This window comes from Daktulosphaira vitifoliae, unplaced genomic scaffold, assembly GCF_025091365.1.
Source record: "Daktulosphaira vitifoliae isolate Bord-2020 unplaced genomic scaffold, ASM2509136v1 Scaffold_1, whole genome shotgun sequence".
NCBI classification, from domain to species: Eukaryota; Metazoa; Arthropoda; class Insecta; order Hemiptera; family Phylloxeridae; genus Daktulosphaira; species Daktulosphaira vitifoliae.
The window spans coordinates 71,931,514-71,952,841 of record NW_026099572.1 but is presented as its reverse complement, the minus strand read 5'-3'; the positions used below and the strand labels follow the sequence as shown (position 1 = coordinate 71,952,841).

Below are 21,328 nucleotides of genomic sequence, written 5' to 3'. Positions count from 1 at the left end.
TGTCTTATTGTTTTTTATTCGACAAAACCATTATAAAACTGAATTTTTACAACATATCATTTTAATTTCTGAATAAAATAGAGTGGTTCATACTATCGAAAGTTTTTTTAAGATCTGTATACGTAGCATCAATACTATCATTAGAACTTACTGCTGATACTAGATCATTATAAAATATTAATGAATTATTTATTGTGGCGTTGCCGCACTACTCTGACTAGTTTAATAAAAATTTATATGTTCCGTTTTAGAGACGTAACCACGTCAGCAGTGCAGCGAGAAGTTAATCAGAGTTTATAAATATCACTCAAATCACCTAAAATTATTGAAAATTTCATCCTTAATTTCGAGTTTCCCTGTTAGTGTTATATCATATTTATAAATACGCAGATTGATCAATTTATCATAAACCACTCAATTACTTTTAAAATAAATACAATAATTGAAAAAAAATTATTACTCCAGTTAAGTTAAATATAATGAAGGCATTCTTTTTCTAATATTGTATTTATTTTGAGAGTAAACGGAGTGGTTTATGATATACCGATCACCTAGTATATATACAAAGTGATTCTTTTAACAATTGCCAGTCAGTATTTTTCAATATAATAATAATTTTGAAAATTTTTTTTTTTAGATTTTTTTAGTTATCCACTGTTTTTTAAAACGGAAATATATTTTTAGTTTGATAAATTGATAGTGTTTTTTTTTTTTTAATTATTAACATTTGAATTTTTTATTTAAATTTATTAATTTGTTTGTTATAACACTTTAAAATTTCTATTTCTCAAGATTATATACATGTACATAATAAGCGGGACTATAAATACAGGTAGCTAATTGTAGCGTTTATGATGTGTTACTTATAGTAATACATCGGTTATTGCCAATTATTATATTTTGGTCATATTAATTTAAGGTATATAGGTATAGGTGGTTTTAGAGATGATATAAAAACGAATGTATACTGTATACGATGTGTTTGGAAAATATGAAAACCTTTTATTTTTTTATCAAATTATTAGATCATAATTTTGTCATCATTATTTTTATTAAACAATTTTTTAACTGTTATTAGTTTGAAATTTTGTAAAAATAAATTTATTTTCAAAATTAAAAATATTATTAAAATTTTAAAATGGAACTTGCAATTGTCTTATTTCAAAAAAAATAGTTTTATTTTTATTAAAAATAAAAAGTTATCAAAGAGTTTCGGCTTCATATTTTTAAATTAGAGTATACATAGTTAATTACCTTATAAAATGAAAGATGATCTAATTAAAAATATGGATAATCGATAACAGTTTTTAACACATTATTTTGGAAGTTACTAATTTTTTAAAATATGAGTGTAAGAAGACAAACTTACACAAATTTGGGATCTTTCAATAGCTTAAACTAAATTTTATAAATGCATTTAAATCTGGCCCTTATTAATGACAAATCTAATCCAACTTAAAATGTTTATTTTATATTAACAATCAATTGTGGGTTTTTCTTATTCGGTAATAGTCTCAAGCTCACTGTTTTTGCTATAACGAACACCGCTTCTGCAAACGACTAAAAATAATAGAAATATTTTTAATGTTTTTTTTTTATTTGATTATGTGGTACAATAATGTTTGCTCAGCATCCCTTCAAAATGAGGCACCTCAATATCGCCTTGATAAAATTTATACATACATACAAATATTTTTCTATCTAGTTCTATCTAGGCCAGAGGAATTTTTAAAGTAATTATTTTTTAGAGAAGAATAGAAAATTTAATAAGAATTCTAAATATCAGTCATTCATTATTATTCAACCCCGAGATCATTTTACTACTTTATTACATTCCCTGTTATTTTATCATGTTAATTTATAATTATTCAAGTTATATAATTAATATATTTTTTTATCTATTACCCCGCATATTTTTAGTTTTTTTTATTTATTTTATTACAAATTTTAACATAAAAATTTAAATTGATATATGTATATTGAAATGTGATTTATTAATTTCAAATGATATCTGATAATTATTTTTAGTGTTAAAGAATTAAACAATATGTCATATACTCAATCCTATTATTACTTTACCACTTATCTTGTAAACTACAAATTCTATTAAAACCTATTTGAGAGAACTAAACAGGTTTAGTAGACAATCTATTCAGGTTATTAATTTGAATCAAGTTACAAAAAAAAAAAAAAAATTATAATTTAATTAATTAAAAAAAGACTAAAACAAATAAATTTTTTTTCATCAATTGACAAAAGTTTTAAGACGTTCAGTATTAATTGTATACTATGTTAGAATTTTTAAAAAATAATACTATTTAAATTTAATCGTTTCAGTTGTATAGTTGATTTTATAGTATTTATTCTAAAATGCATAAATTTATCGAAAAATACATTGTATATATTTTTGAAATAAGTATGAGCAATACTCATGATAAAAACTTGGTGGAAGGTAAAAATATAAAAAAAGTAATATTTTTTTTTACAAAATTTAAGTAAATTTCAAAATTTATTATGATTTATTAATATTGTTTAATAATTAACAACGTTAATTAATTTCAATAAAGTCTTAATTATTTTGTTATTTTTGCTTATCCAAAAAATATATTTGTGAGGGTTTCTATATATTTCAATTTTGTACTTATAGTATAGATTAGGAGGACTGAAGGGTATAGATCTTCCAGAAACAAAAAATAATTACTAAATGTATTGAAAATTTATTTAAAATGAAAATTTAGACTTACATGCGCATTCACCTGGGCCTTAAACCCTTTTTTTTTCCCGCGACCGGTATAAGTGTGGACCACCCTAGAACTACCGTGAGGTATTACTTTAGGGCGGCCCACGCCGTCTTTAAAACTCACACCACCACGTTGTGAATGAGACCGAATTTAATCAAGAGCTGTTTCACAACATGGTGTGGCCTCCCCCGTTAGCCGGATCCCAGAGTGGGATTTTATTTTGACTTAGGGATCGCGACATATGCAAAAATATTACCACTTTGCGGTTCTATGGACACGAAACACGGTCTGATTTGATTTTAAAAATATTTTTCCAAAATATTTATTAACCAATAAAAAAAATTATAGATACATTTTGCAAATTCAAAAATTAAATTAAAAATTTCAGTTTTAGTTTTAGTTATTTTAGTCGTCTAATTTGTATTCATGAAATATTAAAAAAAAATTGTTTTTTGTTTACATAAAACTTCGGTGATTTGCCAAAAACTATGAACTGTATACTCATTTAACTTCAGTGTCTATGAATAAAAAATGATTTTAATTTTTTCAAATACTTTTTATAGTTATACCAACAACTTGATGATATAATATTGAGCAAAATAAAATTCCACATTCTCATTAATTGATGATAGTTAAATTCATATTTTCAATAAAATCTCAATTTAATAATAAATGTAAATTATATTTTTATTTATTATTAAACATATTTTTAAAAATTCTTAATGCATGTAGTTTTCAAAATATATAAACCAATTATATGACAATGTTTTGCCTTTTAATGTACAGACAATGATAAATTTACACTAAATTTGAATCACAGAACAAAAGTTAGATCCATAAACATTTTCTACTGTTTACAAAATAATTTTTAATAAAATTCAATAATTATATATATATCTTACAAATTTAAAGTGAATTACAAATTATGCTACAAATTTATGATGAAATTTTATTATTACTATTTGTACAATATATAAAATTAAAAATAGAAAATAATAATTTACAATAATATTTCAATAACAATATTTATAACTAAATGTCATGTGTTGAGATCGTGAACGAACAATCCCTTAGTTAAAAAATGATTTATACAAACAAATTTACAATATTAGCAGTCTTGTTGTTTTGCTTAACCACCGAATAAGTCTAGTATATAATTATATGATTGTTCGATATAGTCATTTTCTCGACAAGACAACGAGACAAATTTAAAAGAACAAAAAAAAGTAATAATAATAATAATAATAAAAATAATAATAAATAATAATAAAATAATACAAATAGTAAAGATTGGTAGACACCGTAATTAACACGGCAAAAAAGGGGTTTTTTGTGGAAAATGGTATTCATATACAATAATAATCATGTACATTAATATATAATATAAATATATGTTTGTAAATAAAATCTGTACTTTAAACAACTTAAGAATGAACCAAGAAAAAGGATAATCCATCAACATAACATAAATTATGTTTTTAAATTTGAAATTGTAAAACATCAGGATTTCACATAAATAATAAAAATTAAATTTTAAAAATTTATATTAACTTATAAAAAACAGAAAGTGGTAAACAATTTGCATTTCAATATAGCAGAGCTAAAATAATATAACTATATTTCGATATTTAATAAAAATAATGATTGAAATACCACTATCTAACTTTATAAGAATTTTAGTCTTATTAAATATCCCAAAACATTCTACTACTTGATGGCACAAATTTATTTCTTAGCCTTTTGTGTGGTAATAAAGTATACCTATTAGTATAATAATTATATGTGTCATCATGAATTAAGTGGAAAGACAAAATGTATATATTTGGTAATAACAAGAATTAAATATAAACAGCATCTGAAACTTTGTTTGGATGACTGTTGTTGTTATTATTATTGGGTGGTGATGAAATACCTTCCGACCAATCTGAATTGGAATTAGGGGACGATGATGACCAATGCCATGGGGAATCAGGTGATGGGGTTGGGTAACTCTCAGGTGCTACATCTGAAGGTGGTGTTAGATACTGTTGAGGATGTTGTGGTGCAGAAGGCTGTAGTGATGACTGTTGTGTTCCATAATAGTGGTGGAATTGACTGAATGGATCAACTGCTTGCATTGTGGCATGCCTTAAGGCTTGCATATGAGTAGGTGATGTAGGCAAAGATGGCCTAGTTTTACCTGGCGAAGGAGACATAACAACACTATGAGGTGGTGAAGGCTCTTGAAAGGTTTGCATGCCAAGTAACTGTTGATGAATAGCTCTGTAGTCTGGTTGTTGTTGTTGCTGTTGTTGCATAGCTACACCATAATTAGACATTCTCTGTGGTTGAGATAAACATTCCTCATAAGCTGGAGGTTGAGATGAAAGACCATTTCCATACAGTCTTGATACATCTAATGCCATTAAGTCAATATTGTTTGTTCCACCATAAACATCTAAACCAAATGGTTTCTTATTGCTTGGTGCAGCAGCAGTAGACGACAAAGGTGGTGGTGGAGGTGGAGGTTGTTTTTTAACACTACCTTTGCGTTTAATGGATATACTTGAATCCATCGAGTCAGCAGGGCTCGTAGGATTAGAAGGTTTTGGTCTCTTTTTGCCCTTAGTTGTACCATTATTGCTTAATTTGATACCCGGAATATTAATATTAGAATGAGACAATATATGTTGAGAATCTGTAAATAGATCTATGTTTAGCTTAATTTTGTAATTTTACTAATTTAGGTTAAATAAATACTTACTCATGAAATTATTATTAACAGGAACCATTGTTTGAGAATTGGGATGTGCTATATGCGAATCCAAAAGTCGAATAATATCATGATGTAATCGTTCACTAGCAACATCTCTCGGAAGTCGTTCCATATGATCAGCAATCTCACGATTAGCAAAATTATCCAGTAATGCCTTACATGCTTCATAGCTTCCTTCTCGTGCAGCCAGGAATAATGGTGTTTCATCCTGTAATTAATATTAAATAAATGAAGTGTTTAAGTATTTATTTTAAAGATAACTGAAATTTTATTGATTTAATATTTTATTTATTCAAAGGAAAATACTGAAAATTTATATTAACCTTATCATCTTGAGCATCTTTATTAGCATTATTGGCTAACAGTATATTTACAGCATCAACATTATTTACAGATGCAGCCCAATGTAAAGCTGTCTTTCCACTATTATCTGGAATGTTTATGTCAGCATCAGCATGTATTAAGTCCTCAACCATTCCTTCAATAGCCAGTCTAGCTGCTAATATCAAAGGAGTAGTTCCATCATGCATTCTAGCATTAAGGTTGGTTGAACGATTTCTTAGCAATATCTAGAAAGTAGACGTTATTAAGTTATTTATTTGTTTAACAATTAAATTATTTTTATAATATTCAAAACTATTGAAAAATTTAACTTACTTGGAAAGCACCCATAGCATCAGCAGCTACAGCTGCATGTAGTGGGGTTCGACCTGTTTTGTCTTGGAAATTAACATCAGCTCCCATATCCAACAAACGTTTAGCAGCATCTGCACGAGCATACCTTGCAGCCAAATGAAGTGAAGTCTCTCCAGTTTTTTCAAGAGTTGCATTTAACTCAGCGCCTTGAGAAACTAATTCAGATATCATATTAGTAGTTGCATCTTGTCCATCTTCATCTTCATTATCAATGCTTGTATCCAATCCAGCACATCCCGCAACTGTCACATCCATTAATCTGGTTAAACCACCAGGGAGTCTTTCATTAACTTCAGTTTCCTAAATAAAAATAAATAAAAAATAAATATAAAATATAAATCTATTTACTATAACCAATGTGGGCTTGAGAAACTAAAATAGTTTACCCTTGATGGAGGAGTATACATAACAGTCGCTTTGTTATCATTTGAATTTAAGTTACAGTGGCTCCAAACATCGTCATACGGATTATCTAGAGGCTGTGATGATATAATAGGAGCAGGTCTATGTCGTTTTGCAGGTGGCATATCACCTTCAGCATCTTCATCAGACCAAGCCCCAGCTCCACGACCTATTGTCATTCCCCCATTACTCATATCCATACAACTAAGAGTTACGTTATTCTGTTTCATAGTTCTAAGTTCTTGGCCATCAGGAACACGTCTCTGTGTACTAGTTCTGCTACTGTTACTTCCAGTTCGTAAAAATCCTTCAGGGAACCATGTTATTCCAGCTGCTTTTTTACGATGAGTTGAAATTAATACACCCAGACTAAGTCCAACTACTAATATTAAGAACATTCCAGTTAAAACAAGAGCTGTGCTACTTCTTGGCTGTTCAGTAGGTATTTGACTGCCAGGGTTAACACCTTCGGCTCTATAAATAGGGAAAGATGTCGACAAAGCATGGCTAACTGCTGATGCTGCTAAAAATTCTGCAGCCTAAAATTTTCAAGATAAAATTTATTAAAACTTAATTAAATCATATTTTATCATGTTTTATAACTTACCCCTGTAGCACTTGAAAAACATTCAATATCTCTGGTAATTTCACATTTTCTGTTATCAATTTCTAAATATATAACAACAGCTCCAGGAGGACTTTCCGCTGGGAAAATCATTTGTTTACCTGTCAAACTATCTTGTTTTACACGTACAGTTGCTCGTATTTCACGGCCAATCTATAAAGAAATAAAATTATGTAATAAATACATTGTAAACAATTCTAGGTTTAAAAAATGTAGACGTTTATAAACATACATCTCTCAAAAACGAAGTAATATTAGAGGTCAATTGATGGTAGTCCATCCTCAAAACTAATCGCATTGCACCTTCAGCAATTTTGGGTGGTTCTCTTTCACAGTCTAAACCATCCCAATTACATTCTGCATTGTTACAACCATAATCACAATGACCATCAGCATAATGACTTTGACAGTATGCATCATAAATTGGGCTAAAAATAATGAATAATTATAAATACTGCATCTGTCTAAATAACTATATTTAATTATATAAGTAGTATTTTTGTTAATGACTTACTTGCAAGGTAAAATAGTTTTTTCACAGTCTCTACCATCATACAAACATTCCATTGTATTACATTCAACATCACATCGTCCATCAGCAAATACTTGCCAACATTTCTTTGTTGCTGTACAATTCCTCCATGGATTTAAACCAAGAGAACAGTCACCTCCATCAAAATCACATGCAGCAGTATTACACTCTGGATGGCATTTATTGTCCTGAGATTTTGCCTGACATCCATTTGTCACGCAACTTGTTAATTCGCGTTCCCAATCATAATCTTTCTTCAGCGTAATGCCTTTTGTAGAAAATTTTCCAAGTCCACCTTTAAATTTTGAATCGTACATATTGCAGTTCTTTCCAGACCAATATTGTGGACAGAAGCATGCATAATCACCAAGTTTATTCTGACATGTACCATCATGTTCACATGGATTGCTATCACATTCATTGTAACTGTCAATTTCACAATGAGTTCCTGTTGTTCCTAAAGGACATTCACAACGATATCCTCCATGCTCTAATGAATGACATATTCCATCACCTTGACAAGGACTAGAATCACAGTCAACACCAAAGAACTCGCAGTTTCTACCAGAAAATTCTTTTGGACAAGCACATGTGTGCCCACCTTCTACTTGGGTACAAACACCACCATTTTGACAAGGACTGCTTTCACAGAAATTAACTTTTGTTTCACAGTGCCTTCCCATATAACCTCCTCGGCAATTACAATGGTAATTATTCACAAGTTGCACGCAGTCTAATGTTCCAAATGGATCACATGGATTAGATAAACATTCATTTATATCTCCTTCACATCGATGACCCACAAAACCTGCTGGGCAATGACAGTCAAAGCCTCCCACTTTATCAACGCAAGTTCCATTATTATGACAAGCGTCTGGTGTACAATCATCAATATTAATATCACAAATAATACCCAAAGTTCCAGGAGGACAAGAGCAACTAAATCCATTTATAAGATCTCTACACGTTCCTCCATTTTGACAAGGATTTGGATGACAGTCATCAACATTTAATTCACAATTTTGCCCCTGGAAACCACGAGAACATTGACAAGAATATCCAGCCACTAAATCTTTACAAGTAGCTCCATTTTGACAAGGTGCAGAGTCACATTCATTTATTTCTTTTGTACAATAACTTCCCGAGTATCCATCAGCACAATGGCAGCGATGACTGTTACCAATATCTTCACATATTCCACCATTATGACATAAAGCATCACGTCGTACGCCCTTTCTGAAAGCAGCATCTTTACAAGATACCATTTCAACATCACACACTTTTCCAGTCCAACCAGGTTGACAAACACATTGGTAAGTATTTTGCATTTGTTTACACGTAGCTCCATTCTCACATGGCTCAGGTATTCCACCACCACCATTACACCAATCTACCAACAATTCACAGTTTTTACCAGTGTACCCATAAGCACAGTGACATGAATAATATTTTCCATGGTCCAAACAAGTACCACTGTTTTCACAAGGTGAAGAGTCACATTCGTTGATTCGGGTTTGACAATTAAGGCCATTATATCTGCAGAACAAAATAAGTCATTTATTTCATACTAAAAAAAAGTTAAAGTTTCTTCTTACCCAAGTGGACATATACATGTATAATTATTAATTCCATCCACACAAGTTGCACCATTCATACAAGACGAATCAGTACAGTCTTGGTCATTGGTTTGACAGTGAATACCTGAAAATCCTACAGGGCAAGTACAAGTGTATGAATTAACATACTGTTTACACGTTGCTCCATTCAGACATGGTTGAGAGAGACATTCGTCATTATCTACTTCGCAATGTCGACCCGAAAAACCATCCGAACACATACATGAATAATCACCAATACCATCTAAACAAGTGGCTCCATTTTGACAAGGAGCTAAAGTTTTATAATAATAATTAGTATCAATAACAAATATTATATGACAATCCATAACTTTAGTCGTATACTCACAAGAAGCACATTCGTCAGTATTAATAACACAATCCCGACCTTGGAAACCAGGCGCACATGCACACTTATAAGATCCATCAGTATTTATACAAGTTGCACCGTTTCGACATGGAGCTGTTAAAGCACATTCATCCACATCTTCGTTACATAATCGACCTTTCCAGCCAATTGAACATTCACAAGTAAAGTCCAAATAATTGCTCGACGGAGAACATTTAGCACCATTACGACATCTAAATTAATCAAAATAATAGTTTTAAAACGTGTGAACAATAACATGCAAAAAAAAATGTTTGGCTAAAAGTATACCTATTTGGTGTGCAAGGGTCTAAACGACTTTGACATTCTGGTCCACTAAATGGAAGTTGACATACACATTTGTAAGAATTTACTAAATCTATACACGAACCACCATTTTTGCACGGATTAATTGCACAATCATCAATGTTAATATCGCAGTTATGTCCGGAGTAACCCGGTTTACATTGGCATGTATAACCGTTGACACGGTCTGTGCAAACACCTCCATGTTGACAAGGGTTTGAGCTACACTCATCAATATCGAATTCACAACGTTTTCCAGTATACCCTGGTCTACAGTGGCATATAAACTGGTTCAATCCATCTTCACAACGCAAAGCGTTTAGAGAACATGGATTACTAGCGCATTCATCTATGTCGGATAAGCATCGAGGACCATAATATCCACGAGGACATTCACAACGCCAACCAGCTACTAAATCTACGCAACTTCCACCATTGGCACAGGGACTACTAGCACATTCATCTACATTCATTTCACAGTGTAAACCAGTAAATCCAGGTAGGCAATCGCAAGAGTATCTGCAAAAAGTTTGTAAAATTAGACAAAATTTAGCTCAGCAATAATTTAAAAGCATTAATATTACTTGTTGATTCCGTCGATGCATTTAGCACCGTTTCTACACGGATTAGAAACGCATTCATTTATGTTTATTTCACAATTGGAACCTGATGTACCAGCCCGACATCGACACTGATAACCGTTAATCAAATCCTCGCAAGTACCCCCGTGCTGACATGGTGCAGAAGCACATTCGTCCAATTGATCTTGACATAATAAACCTGTATAGCCGGGATGGCAAGAACAAGTAAATGAATTCTGTCCATCAATGCATTCGCCATGTTTGCAAGGGTTTGACAAGCAGTCATTAATATTGTGTTCGCAATTAAAACCAGTGAAACCCGGAGAGCATTCACATTGGTAACCCGCGATAGAGTCATGGCATATACCACTATGACGACATGGGTTGCTCACGCAGTCGTCAATGTTGATTTGGCATCTTGGACCAGAAAACCCAGCTGGACAAGAACATTTATATCCATTGATCATGTCAGTGCATAGGCCACCATTTTCGCATGGGTTGGTTTCGCATTCGTCTACGTCAATTTCGCATTGAGTACCAGCGAATCCTGTAAAAAAAAAAAAAAATAAAATAAAATAAGGGATAAACGTTATACTGCAGAGTAACTATGCAATTCTCATGATATGGAGATAGTATTAAGCAATAATAATTATAACCACGTTTTAGATTAAAAATTTAGGTCACATATCATTATCGTATGTTATGAATATAGTGCACACATATAACAGGTGTACAAGCGTGTGTACATGTGTGGGAAATGAATAATTCCAAGGAGTTTACAGGATCGAGTTCCACGTTTGGTAATTAAAGGTTGACAATCTGGTTTTTTTTAATTGTTTATAAACAAAATTAATTATCAACTAGCAACGTCTAGCAATGCGTATAGACTAACTGTCACCAGATTTGGATGCGACAAGGATCTTTGCAATAGATTCACTCATGTTCGTAATACACGTATATTTTTTTCAACTCTAACCGAAAACGTAAAACTTAATTAATTCTAATAAAATACGCGTGATATTTCTACTTATAAAACCAATACAGAATTCTCAAACCTATAAGTTTGATTAATTAATGAATTGTTAAGTTGTTTAGCCATGAGTAATAATTAAATGGACAGCGTATTTTCCCATACAATTATTAATGTAATAATTTAGTTTTTTTATAAATATATATATTCTACATGCATATTTTCTAAATAAGTAAATAGAATTGAACTACACCGAAAATGTGAAGAGGTAAATAGACCTTCAATACAGAAGCAGCTAATGTATAAATAGAACATATTCTGGAGTGATTCATTGGATTTAAATAAAAAGTCAAATTATAAATGTCAGCCATATAAAAAAATACATTTTGTCATTTAACTGAAGCTAGGGTTTTATTTGAAAATGATTTAGAGAGGAAATCATCTCAGACCTTTCATCTTTTAACCAACTAATACGATACCATATGTTCATTTAATTGCATCATTCGTACTAGATAGTTTTTTAAATTGTAAAATAAAAACAAATATGTAAGCCTTCTGGTAGTTAAATATATAACGGTGGGAACGTTAGAAAAAAACACGTTTACTACAATTCTGTATCGCAAACCTTTACAACACAGCTGGCGGAAAACAGTTAAAATAAGGTTCCGTATTGTTTGACATTCTACGACTTGGATAATTGAAAAACATTCATATTGATGGTTTCCTTTACAATCACTTTTAACCTTAAAATGTATAAAAGGAACTAAACAAAACGATTACGAACATATTTGATAGAGAAATATCATTTGAGATCGTCGTGGAATAATAATAAAAAAAAAAATAGACAATGCCTTTGCAATGAACATTTCAATTCTTAATTTTATTATATAAGTCTCATTCGAAAATGTTTACTCGAATTATTAACGAATAAAATAAACTCGGCGCTCTCGTGACTGTGCAAAGCTCATTAATAATATTATAGTTTTTCCGACCACTTCACACAATATCGTGTACCTGTTGCTGGAAAGACACGAGTTAACAATATTGTTATTGCCGGTAATGTTGAGGTGTCACAATATATAATTCAGGTCCGTTATCCTATTGACTATCAGGTGTGTATATAATGTAGATGATAACGAAGACAAGACATAACGAAAAGAAAACGCTCACGACCGTGCCAAACGCCGACTGTGTCAAACGACATAATGTAACTTTGCTCGGAACTCTTACTACAACCCAATGTAACAGTGTCGAATACATAATAATAATATAAAAAAATATTGTAAATGACTTGGACACATTGATATGCGAGGTACTAAGTCGCTTGCATTTCTCAATGTAGAAGTGCAGAAAACACGGCGGCGCGCAAACGTGCTTTTTTGTTGTTAAGTTTGTATGTACAGAGAAACAGGTGGACGACAGTGGAAAAGGGAGAAATATACCAGCCGATAGTTGCGAGTGTCCGAATGATATATGTCGTCGAACGCGCGAGGTGTAAATAACGCCTATTGCGCGTCGCATATAGTCAGTACATTAAAATTTATGAACATCTACACCAGCAGCGTTATATTACACACGCCGCGGAGACTATGTACATATACAACGTCGATAATAAGTAATATATACACATTATGTGCGACGACAAGTGCGAGAGTCCAACCCGTCGCCTAGACATCTAGTGTACCAACGACGGTCGGTCACATTGAATCGCCAACGACCAGTTTTATACGCTTTGTCTTGTGTCAATCATCGGCGGGAGAGACTCGCGCGCCAACTTTATAAAAGGCAATCCACACGTAACCGTGCGATGTCGTCCTAATGTCTGTCAGACTCATTCGTCCGTTGATTTGTAGAAATGCTTATTGACCGACTGAAAAGGAATACACGTACATTCTAAACACATACATAATCACACTCATGTGTATGTGTAAGCCGAACCACCGATGGTTGAATGGGAAAAAACCATACCGGAATCCGGTCGGATCGGTAACGCTTTTTTTCAATAACGTTTTTCTCGGCGTTGCCTCTTTCCAGTTGGTTGCTCCCTTTTAAGTGTACATAAGCTTCGTGTGGGACAGGACCAGTTTGCAGTGTCTTCCTACGATACGCGCATACTAAAGACGTACCCCGACATATATTGTTATATTGAATGTCTCTGCGTTTTTGCAGTGAACAGCATTTCAGACGACAACGTTAATCGTTAGCGCCGTAGATGCAGTGAAAACTCAATAACATTTTAACATGTTTCGTTTGAGCGGTTCGAAAACTCGCCTCAATATTTAAGCAATCCGTACTAGTGTACCTGAGGGTATCAGATAATAACAATCTGGAAATAACAGCGATTCCAATAACGAGCATGCGAACGATGTTAGTTGTAGAAAACGACGACGTTACAACTCGACTGCGATTCTAATTGTGTTTTTATCGTTCCTGTGGAAATGACAAGCAAAATTTCTGTACGTGAAAAACAATCATTATGGTCATAAGAGGAGCACAAACAACTAGGATTAATTGAAACGGTACCGCCAGTCTATATGCAGTAGACCGCAGCAATAATATCAACATGAATCCGTGTACTTTTTTAATGTCCTTAATCAGAAACACAAATGATGTAATCTAAGAATCATTCGATTAAAAGTTCCAAAGAGCAATCCTCCGATTGCAATGATCAGACAACAAAACAACAACCGAAGAAAATATAACGTCAAACATAGAATATCTTAAAGAAGGACTGGCTTGTTACAATGTGGGGAATTTCAAACGCGTTCGTTCACTTGCACGTCAAAGGGGTTTTCATTGGTCTCGAATTTCGCGGTTTAAATTAATCGTCGACCGTCTATTATGTCTACTACATAGCGTCGGGTCATTCGGGTCTTATTTCGCTTAATCATTAAATGTGTACACAATAACGACAACAACATTCAATAAACAGTAACGAGCGCGTTCGTTAGTCATATATACAACGGTCAAACGCGGTTTTATAGCCCTCGGATGTGTGGGCGTGATGATGATTTTGTACGACAACATAACGAAACGGCGATAATAGATTAGGGTCAAAGCGAAACTGTACTCGTTGGATACGACCTGGGACAGAAGTATAGAAAAGAAACTCGGGATAAAAGCTACAAGTATAGAAAAAAAAAAAAAACTAATACTCTTTACCGGAACAATGGTGTATTGTATGTAATAGTATTATACGTGTGTACGAGTATGTTCTATCGCAGAGATGATGGCCAGCGACTAGATAAGCGCATTTTCTACATGATCAAGCAGTCCGTACGACCGCATGTATCTGATAAAGAGCTTTTTTTTCATGGCAGATACACTGGATCGACAGAAGAGGGGTAACGCGTTGTCGGCAAGCAACATCCTTCCCGGAGATAAGAGGACACTATCCGGTTAATGAGGCACCCGGTATTACGCCAATAAAGGAGAACTTTACTACCCATTAGCGATAGCCATCTCCACATTCTATGAATGCTATTGCAACGAACGATGTGTTGCCGCTGCTACAACAATTACAACTGTGTTTCTACAAGACATGTCTGCCCGTGCGCTGTTATCACCATTGCCGTTCGATTCAATAACGATTCGCACAATGCACAATGAGCCGTAAATCTTATTGCAGCCAACACCCGACGGCTCGCGTTGACGTGCGCCTGGTGTTGCTTAAGGGTCGCCTTTGAAATCGTTTTCATTTCTCTTTCTCCGTGTAAATTTTTACTTATAAGGCCGCCTGTATAGTAAATTTAAACGTCACAAAGGTATCGAAATATCTTACAGAACAAGATACATTCTAATCGACCGACTGTATCCAATTGGTTTTTCGACCAAAAGGCGAATGACCGTTTCTCGAAAAGCGTTTGACAAACTGTCGTGTATAATATACGAGATCACGTTTGATGAGAATCGGATAAAAGAAGCATTGAAACTGACATTGAGTTTTCTGTGGCGGTATTTTACTAACGCTGTGCTAACCCCCCCCCCCCCCCCGNTTGATGAGAATCGGATAAAAGAAGCATTGAAACTGACATTGAGTTTTCTGTGGCGGTATTTTACTAACGCTGTGCTAACCCCCCCCCCACTGTCAACGTAATTTTTGCTATCGCTCACCCTATCTTTTCGATAACAGTCTACATGACCTAAATGACATACATACGGTCGTCCGACCGAGACGAAGCAGCTTGACAAAACACGTCTGTCATTTGAAACAAAACAGCGACCGATGAAGCTTACATGATTTTCTGTCACGTCCGACTTTTACGGTGACATTTAATTTTACGTTGATTAACCGCAATAAGAAACTATGAGCAGGGAATCAAATTCGATTTCCATAAAATCATATCTAAAAAAGACACGACTAAACCAAAAGTCAACTCATTCATGTAACACATATTATTGTTTATTAAATGATTAAACTAAGCATTATGAGAAACATGAATTACGCACAACTCCTAGGCAATCAACTCTTGGAAAATACAACTAACTACACTCGGTGTATTGTTAATTTGCTAATGACTTGTTTTTTCCTAAGCCGTGATCTAACACGATTTAATGTCCTATATTTTTGACACAAACAGTTACGCGTCAGAAACTTGAAGGTAAAATGACACAAATTAATGGTTAATATGACAGAATGTTAATCATTTAGTATTTGACTTAATGTTTCACTATTATATTCTTAATTATTATTTAACGTATAGGCAGAGGGTAGATGTTATCGAAGTCAGTTGATTTAATAAGTTCGACGCACAGATATTTTATTGGGCGTTTCAAAATAATCAATCAATTAACTATAAATAATTTACCTGGCATGCAAACGCATCGGAACGTGCCAGGATCATCTAAGCAAGACCCTTCGTTCTTGCATGGATGAGAATCGCATTCGTTTACGTTTGTTTCGCATCTTGGTCCAGTAAATCCTTGTGGACAGTTGCAAGCGAAAGATCCGGGTGTGTTAACGCACACGCCGTCGTGTTCACATGGGGATCCTGAAAATTATTTATATTATAAACAATTATTTTATTAAATACATATAAACTATATACGAATTACACATAATATACTAAAAGTACCACGCTTAAATCAATAGATCTAAGAGTTGTTAATCATAATAATAATATGACATGGCTGGTAGAAAATAAACAAACAGTTGTAATCATGTGAAAGCTACTTTGCAGTTGCATAGGGTAACTAATGAAATATCGTTCAACAACCCACCGATCAAAAAATCTATTAAGTTTTTTAATTGACTCGTTTATGGGAGGCGTTTTGTTGATTTGACAATTTAAAAAGATGACTACGTCTTAATTACAACGTTCGACTAGACGCAATCCATTCTCGTCAGCAACACCCGATCGAGCTCGTGCAGTCATATTCGCCGAATCTCTGACGTTCTCGCTTACTGTCTGCGCATCCTCCTTCTTATACGAACGACCCAAGTCCACGAACATCTATAACGCGATTCGCGTATGCTGCGTAGAAACATAATCGTATCTACGTACATCTTCGGTATCTGATAGATATTTTTAATTTTATGCTATCGAAAAACTGGTACTCCCATAGGTAAAGACCATGTAAACTGCATACAGCACTTTTTATGCGCATACCCGTCGTCTGTCAGCGAACCTGACGACACCATTTGTCGTATCATGTGTACAAGTAAAAAAAAAATTGACAAAACTTTCCGTGGTGTCAATGAACAATTTGCGGTGGCGTAACAACGACGTTACGCGAACCTCACAGGGTTCGTGTAAAGATGGACGATTTTAATTAGCCGTAGTCGTCGTCTATTTTTATAATCTAAGATAATAATCTTTCCCCTTACCCCCCACAATTGGATGCCATGCACACACACGTCATGGGAACAGGAAGCCGGCGGGCCCATTGTTCGACGAAGGTCCGGATAATAATATAGAAAGCCCTACGGCCGGTGTAGATTACAAGAAATAATATGTAGAGTGCAGTAGCTCTATCCTGTAAGACAGCGGCGGCATGTGTGTGGTTTGAGTCTGATGAAACGCGATAGTGTGGGAACCCCGTTTTATTGTTTTGATTTTCAGCCATTATTATTATTATCATGTTTTAAGATATTAAGAGTAATGAGATTGCGCCACTGAACAGTACCTTGTTCGCATTCGTTGATGTCTTCCGAGCAGTCGATTCCTTTATAGCCAGACGCACACGAACAAGTGTACGACCCGTTGATGGGGCTGGTATCACAAATTGCGTCCGCATGACACGGGTTCGATGTACAGGCATCGTCCAAGTGACACAGCAGACCTGGAACAAAACGTAGGTTAGAAGAATACTCGATAGACTTGGTATGGAATTAATTTCAAGTGGAACACGTCGTAATATACCTGTTTTTCCGTGAGTGCATTGGCAATGGAAACTTCCCACTCGATCGATGCAGGTAGCACCGTTGAAACAGGCAGCGCCGGCACAGTCATCAATATTCACAGAACAGTCTTGGCCAGTCCAACCATTAACACATATACAATTGTATGAACCCAAAGAGTTGGTACAAGTGGCTCCGTTATGGCAGACACTTGGTCGCATGGCGCACTCGTCCACATCAGATTCACACGATTCGCCAGTCCATTGAGGCGGACAGGAACACGTGTAAGCGTTCACGCCGTCCACGCAAGTACCTCCGTTCAGACATGCGTGAGGTATACAATCGTCTATGTTCTCTTCGCAGTTCTTTCCACGGAACCCTATAAAAACAATATTGAAAATGAATTTAATTGAAATAAAGCAGTTTAATATGACTTTGGTTTTTAATACACGGTTTTAGCTTTTTTTTAAGTTGGTATGAACGGTAATATGACATCGATGGCTTGATGCGTAAATTAGCCATGCGACTATAATACTATAAAATAGGTATTGTAATCGATTCATAGATTTACAAAACGGAAGAAACTGTATAAAGATTTCACACGTGGCAGTATGTTTCGAAAATGAATACAATAACTCAAAGTGTTGATATGAAAGAAGATGCGTGATCCGTTAGACGGGTGTTGGAGGAGTATTTAAAAAAAACTTAATATATTATATTATTCTCCAGTCACGATTATGGCGATAAAAATTCAGATCGGCGGCGAGTCGAATCGGATATATTATCATGAATTTATGCGGTGTGGGCATAACGTTCCGTTAGCAGCAGTGTCAGTACACGATCAGTCGACAATTCGAGAACAGGAGAACACAAGAACGGCTTAATAACGGGCACCGACCGTATAAATATATACATATTTATATGTAGTTGGTATGCAAACGTCTATGAGCGAGAAACGTGCTGAAAGGTATACGTCGTCCATCAACCGCTCGCTCGTATGATGAAACGACAGTGTTGGTACCATAATAACAATATTATGTTATCAGTGTGTATTAGCAGCAAAAGACAATCAACAGTTAAGTAAAATAAATAACGCAACAAACAGCGGCCAGCTGAAAAAATATCAGGCCCACAACAAACTACGAATCTCACACACGTTAATAATATACGAGGATATTAAATTTTTAAATCATTGAAAAGCGGCGTTATTTTTAAAAACTGTAGCAACATCTGACAATAATTCATCACGCGGTCAACGTCTTGACATTATTTTTTAAGAATATAGTGACGACATGTTTGAAATAACAATGACGGTGGCGCACACATTTCCGAGAAACACCAAAGCGCCTACGTAAAGTAATTTTTTACAAAGTTGTAGCCGTCATCGAACCAAGAGAAAGCTTAAGCCATACGATAGAGGTTCTTTTTGAATTATAGTACACAGTCATTTGGACTATAGCAACGGAATTCAGGTGCAATCATTTCTAGGGATAGTCGGACGATAGTATTTATCTGAGGAATTTAAATAACGAATAACAAAATAAAAAACAATTTCTGTTATTATCACTTTATAGTTACTCTAATGAACGTCCTAAAATATTGCAGATCAATTATCATTATACTCGATAGTCCACGGTTCCCACGGCCTGATGGTCGCCAACAACTGATAAGGCCAACAGCTTCCGACAAAATTTTAACGAGTATTGCGGATGGACAGACCATCGGCCGGAAGTATTTCGGATAATAATTAATTATCAATCTTTTTTCGAATAGATAGATTTCCATGCGAAACTCAAGGTATAAAATATGCTCGTGGTGACATGCGTTTCTAGTGGAAACCGTTGTATTATATTTTATCGGTTCCAAACAACTAATCCGACGGGTAAAATATATACTTTTTTATCTTATGGAACGTCTTAGTGTCTACACTTAAACAGTATACTCGTGCCTCGATGATGTTATTTACATTGTCCCCTGGGTTGCTGCGACTCGGTTAAACATATTATACCGTGTACAAGGGCAGCTAGTCGGAGGATCCGATGCCCCCGGAGTTCATTGTGCGTGTCTCGAAGTAAAAATCTAACGCAAGGAACCCCCTGCGGATCCGGTAAGTACTTTGTGTTAAAATAATAAATAATCGTTATTTTTTACAGGTGGGCTACACGTGTACGCAGCGACTTTTACGCCACTACTCGTGTTGTCGCGGTAAAGAGAGCGGGGTGGTCGCAGTGCGCGCAGTCTCTACGAGTCAAAGATACCAAATACCGTACGGCGTGGCAAAAGGCTAAGCTGTTTACGATGTACACGAGAAACTTACCGGACTTGCACTTGCACTCGTAATTGAGATCGTCGATTTGCATGCACCGGCCGTTGTTCACACACGGAGACGGGTCGCACGGTACATACACCATCTCGCAGTTCTTGCCAGTGTAACCCGACTCGCACATACACCTGAAACAGAAAGTACAATTTAAATCAGAGCACAAAATCGCCAATGATAACGCTAACAACCATGTTACATTTTCTCATAACACGTCGTACTCAGTATAACAATGCGCTGTTTACGGATACGCAAAGTGTCCCGTAATCAGTGGAGTGTTCGATCTGCAATTGTCTACTTTAGACATGCAATTCTTTCACGGTGCGCTAATTAATGTATGACGTTCTTTCGCTGACGCACACGCGTTACGAACGATTTATCTTTCTAATTTTTTATGCGAATTTAAAAAGTTATCCGGCAACAGTTATGATTGTTTAATACAAACAACGTTGTATTATAGTTTTTTATTTTTTCTGCATCGAAACGCGCTTTTATTGTTAGTTCATACAGTCAATTGGTTTTTTGCATAAATGACGTGATCAATCAACATGGATCCAAAACAATAGGTCAATTGTGTGAGCAGTCCGGGACGGTAGTGTTTTCATAGTTAAAAATCGTGTGAACCGTAAAACGGAATTGTATATATAAAATAAAAAAAATTATACTATCGCTTTTGCACACATAAAAACTGTACATTTGTGTGGTATTGTCTTTTTTGCGTGGGTGAGTATTCCTTATCTGTGAGCTACCAAAAACAATATAAATAGAAATGTTTATACATACACCGTCGTCGACCGGTCTATATTGTCCCACGACCAAGTTCTATTATGTTATGATAAAAACTCATTAGTTTTTTTGCGGTGTGTTCTTGTTTTTAATTTTTATAACGGTTTTGTTAGAAAACAAAAACGAAGTCTCTCATAAGAAATCACTCATTGATACGACCAATGAGGTTTCAGTAAAACTGCTAAAACACTCTACATGGCTAAACAAATTTAAATACCTGATATACAAGTTGAACGTGTACAAACGCAACGTACGAAGGAAATGTAAGAAATAAAATTAGACTTTCTTATT

At 34.4% G+C, this 21,328-nt stretch overlaps 1 protein-coding gene across 1 annotated transcript in view; it reads right to left on the bottom strand.

The window, feature by feature from the left end:
- Positions 1-3,480: 3,480 nt before the first annotated feature.
- Positions 3,481-21,328, bottom strand: part of LOC126896495 (neurogenic locus Notch protein) — a 39,127-nt gene continuing 21,279 nt past the window's right edge. Inside the window, exons 5-20 of the mRNA XM_050669327.1 lie at positions 20,249-20,382; positions 17,954-18,310; positions 17,718-17,873; positions 16,400-16,582; positions 10,625-11,168; positions 10,026-10,559; positions 9,717-9,949; positions 9,347-9,641; positions 7,734-9,287; positions 7,452-7,647; positions 7,202-7,372; positions 6,579-7,133; positions 6,154-6,492; positions 5,820-6,065; positions 5,485-5,704; positions 3,481-5,418 (exon numbers count right to left, since the gene is read on the bottom strand). Of these exons, the coding sequence (XP_050525284.1) occupies positions 4,580-5,418; positions 5,485-5,704; positions 5,820-6,065; positions 6,154-6,492; positions 6,579-7,133; positions 7,202-7,372; positions 7,452-7,647; positions 7,734-9,287; positions 9,347-9,641; positions 9,717-9,949; positions 10,026-10,559; positions 10,625-11,168; positions 16,400-16,582; positions 17,718-17,873; positions 17,954-18,310; positions 20,249-20,382 (6,556 nt within the window). The 3' untranslated portion in view covers positions 3,481-4,579. The remainder of the gene's footprint in view (positions 5,419-5,484; positions 5,705-5,819; positions 6,066-6,153; positions 6,493-6,578; positions 7,134-7,201; positions 7,373-7,451; positions 7,648-7,733; positions 9,288-9,346; positions 9,642-9,716; positions 9,950-10,025; positions 10,560-10,624; positions 11,169-16,399; positions 16,583-17,717; positions 17,874-17,953; positions 18,311-20,248; positions 20,383-21,328) is intronic.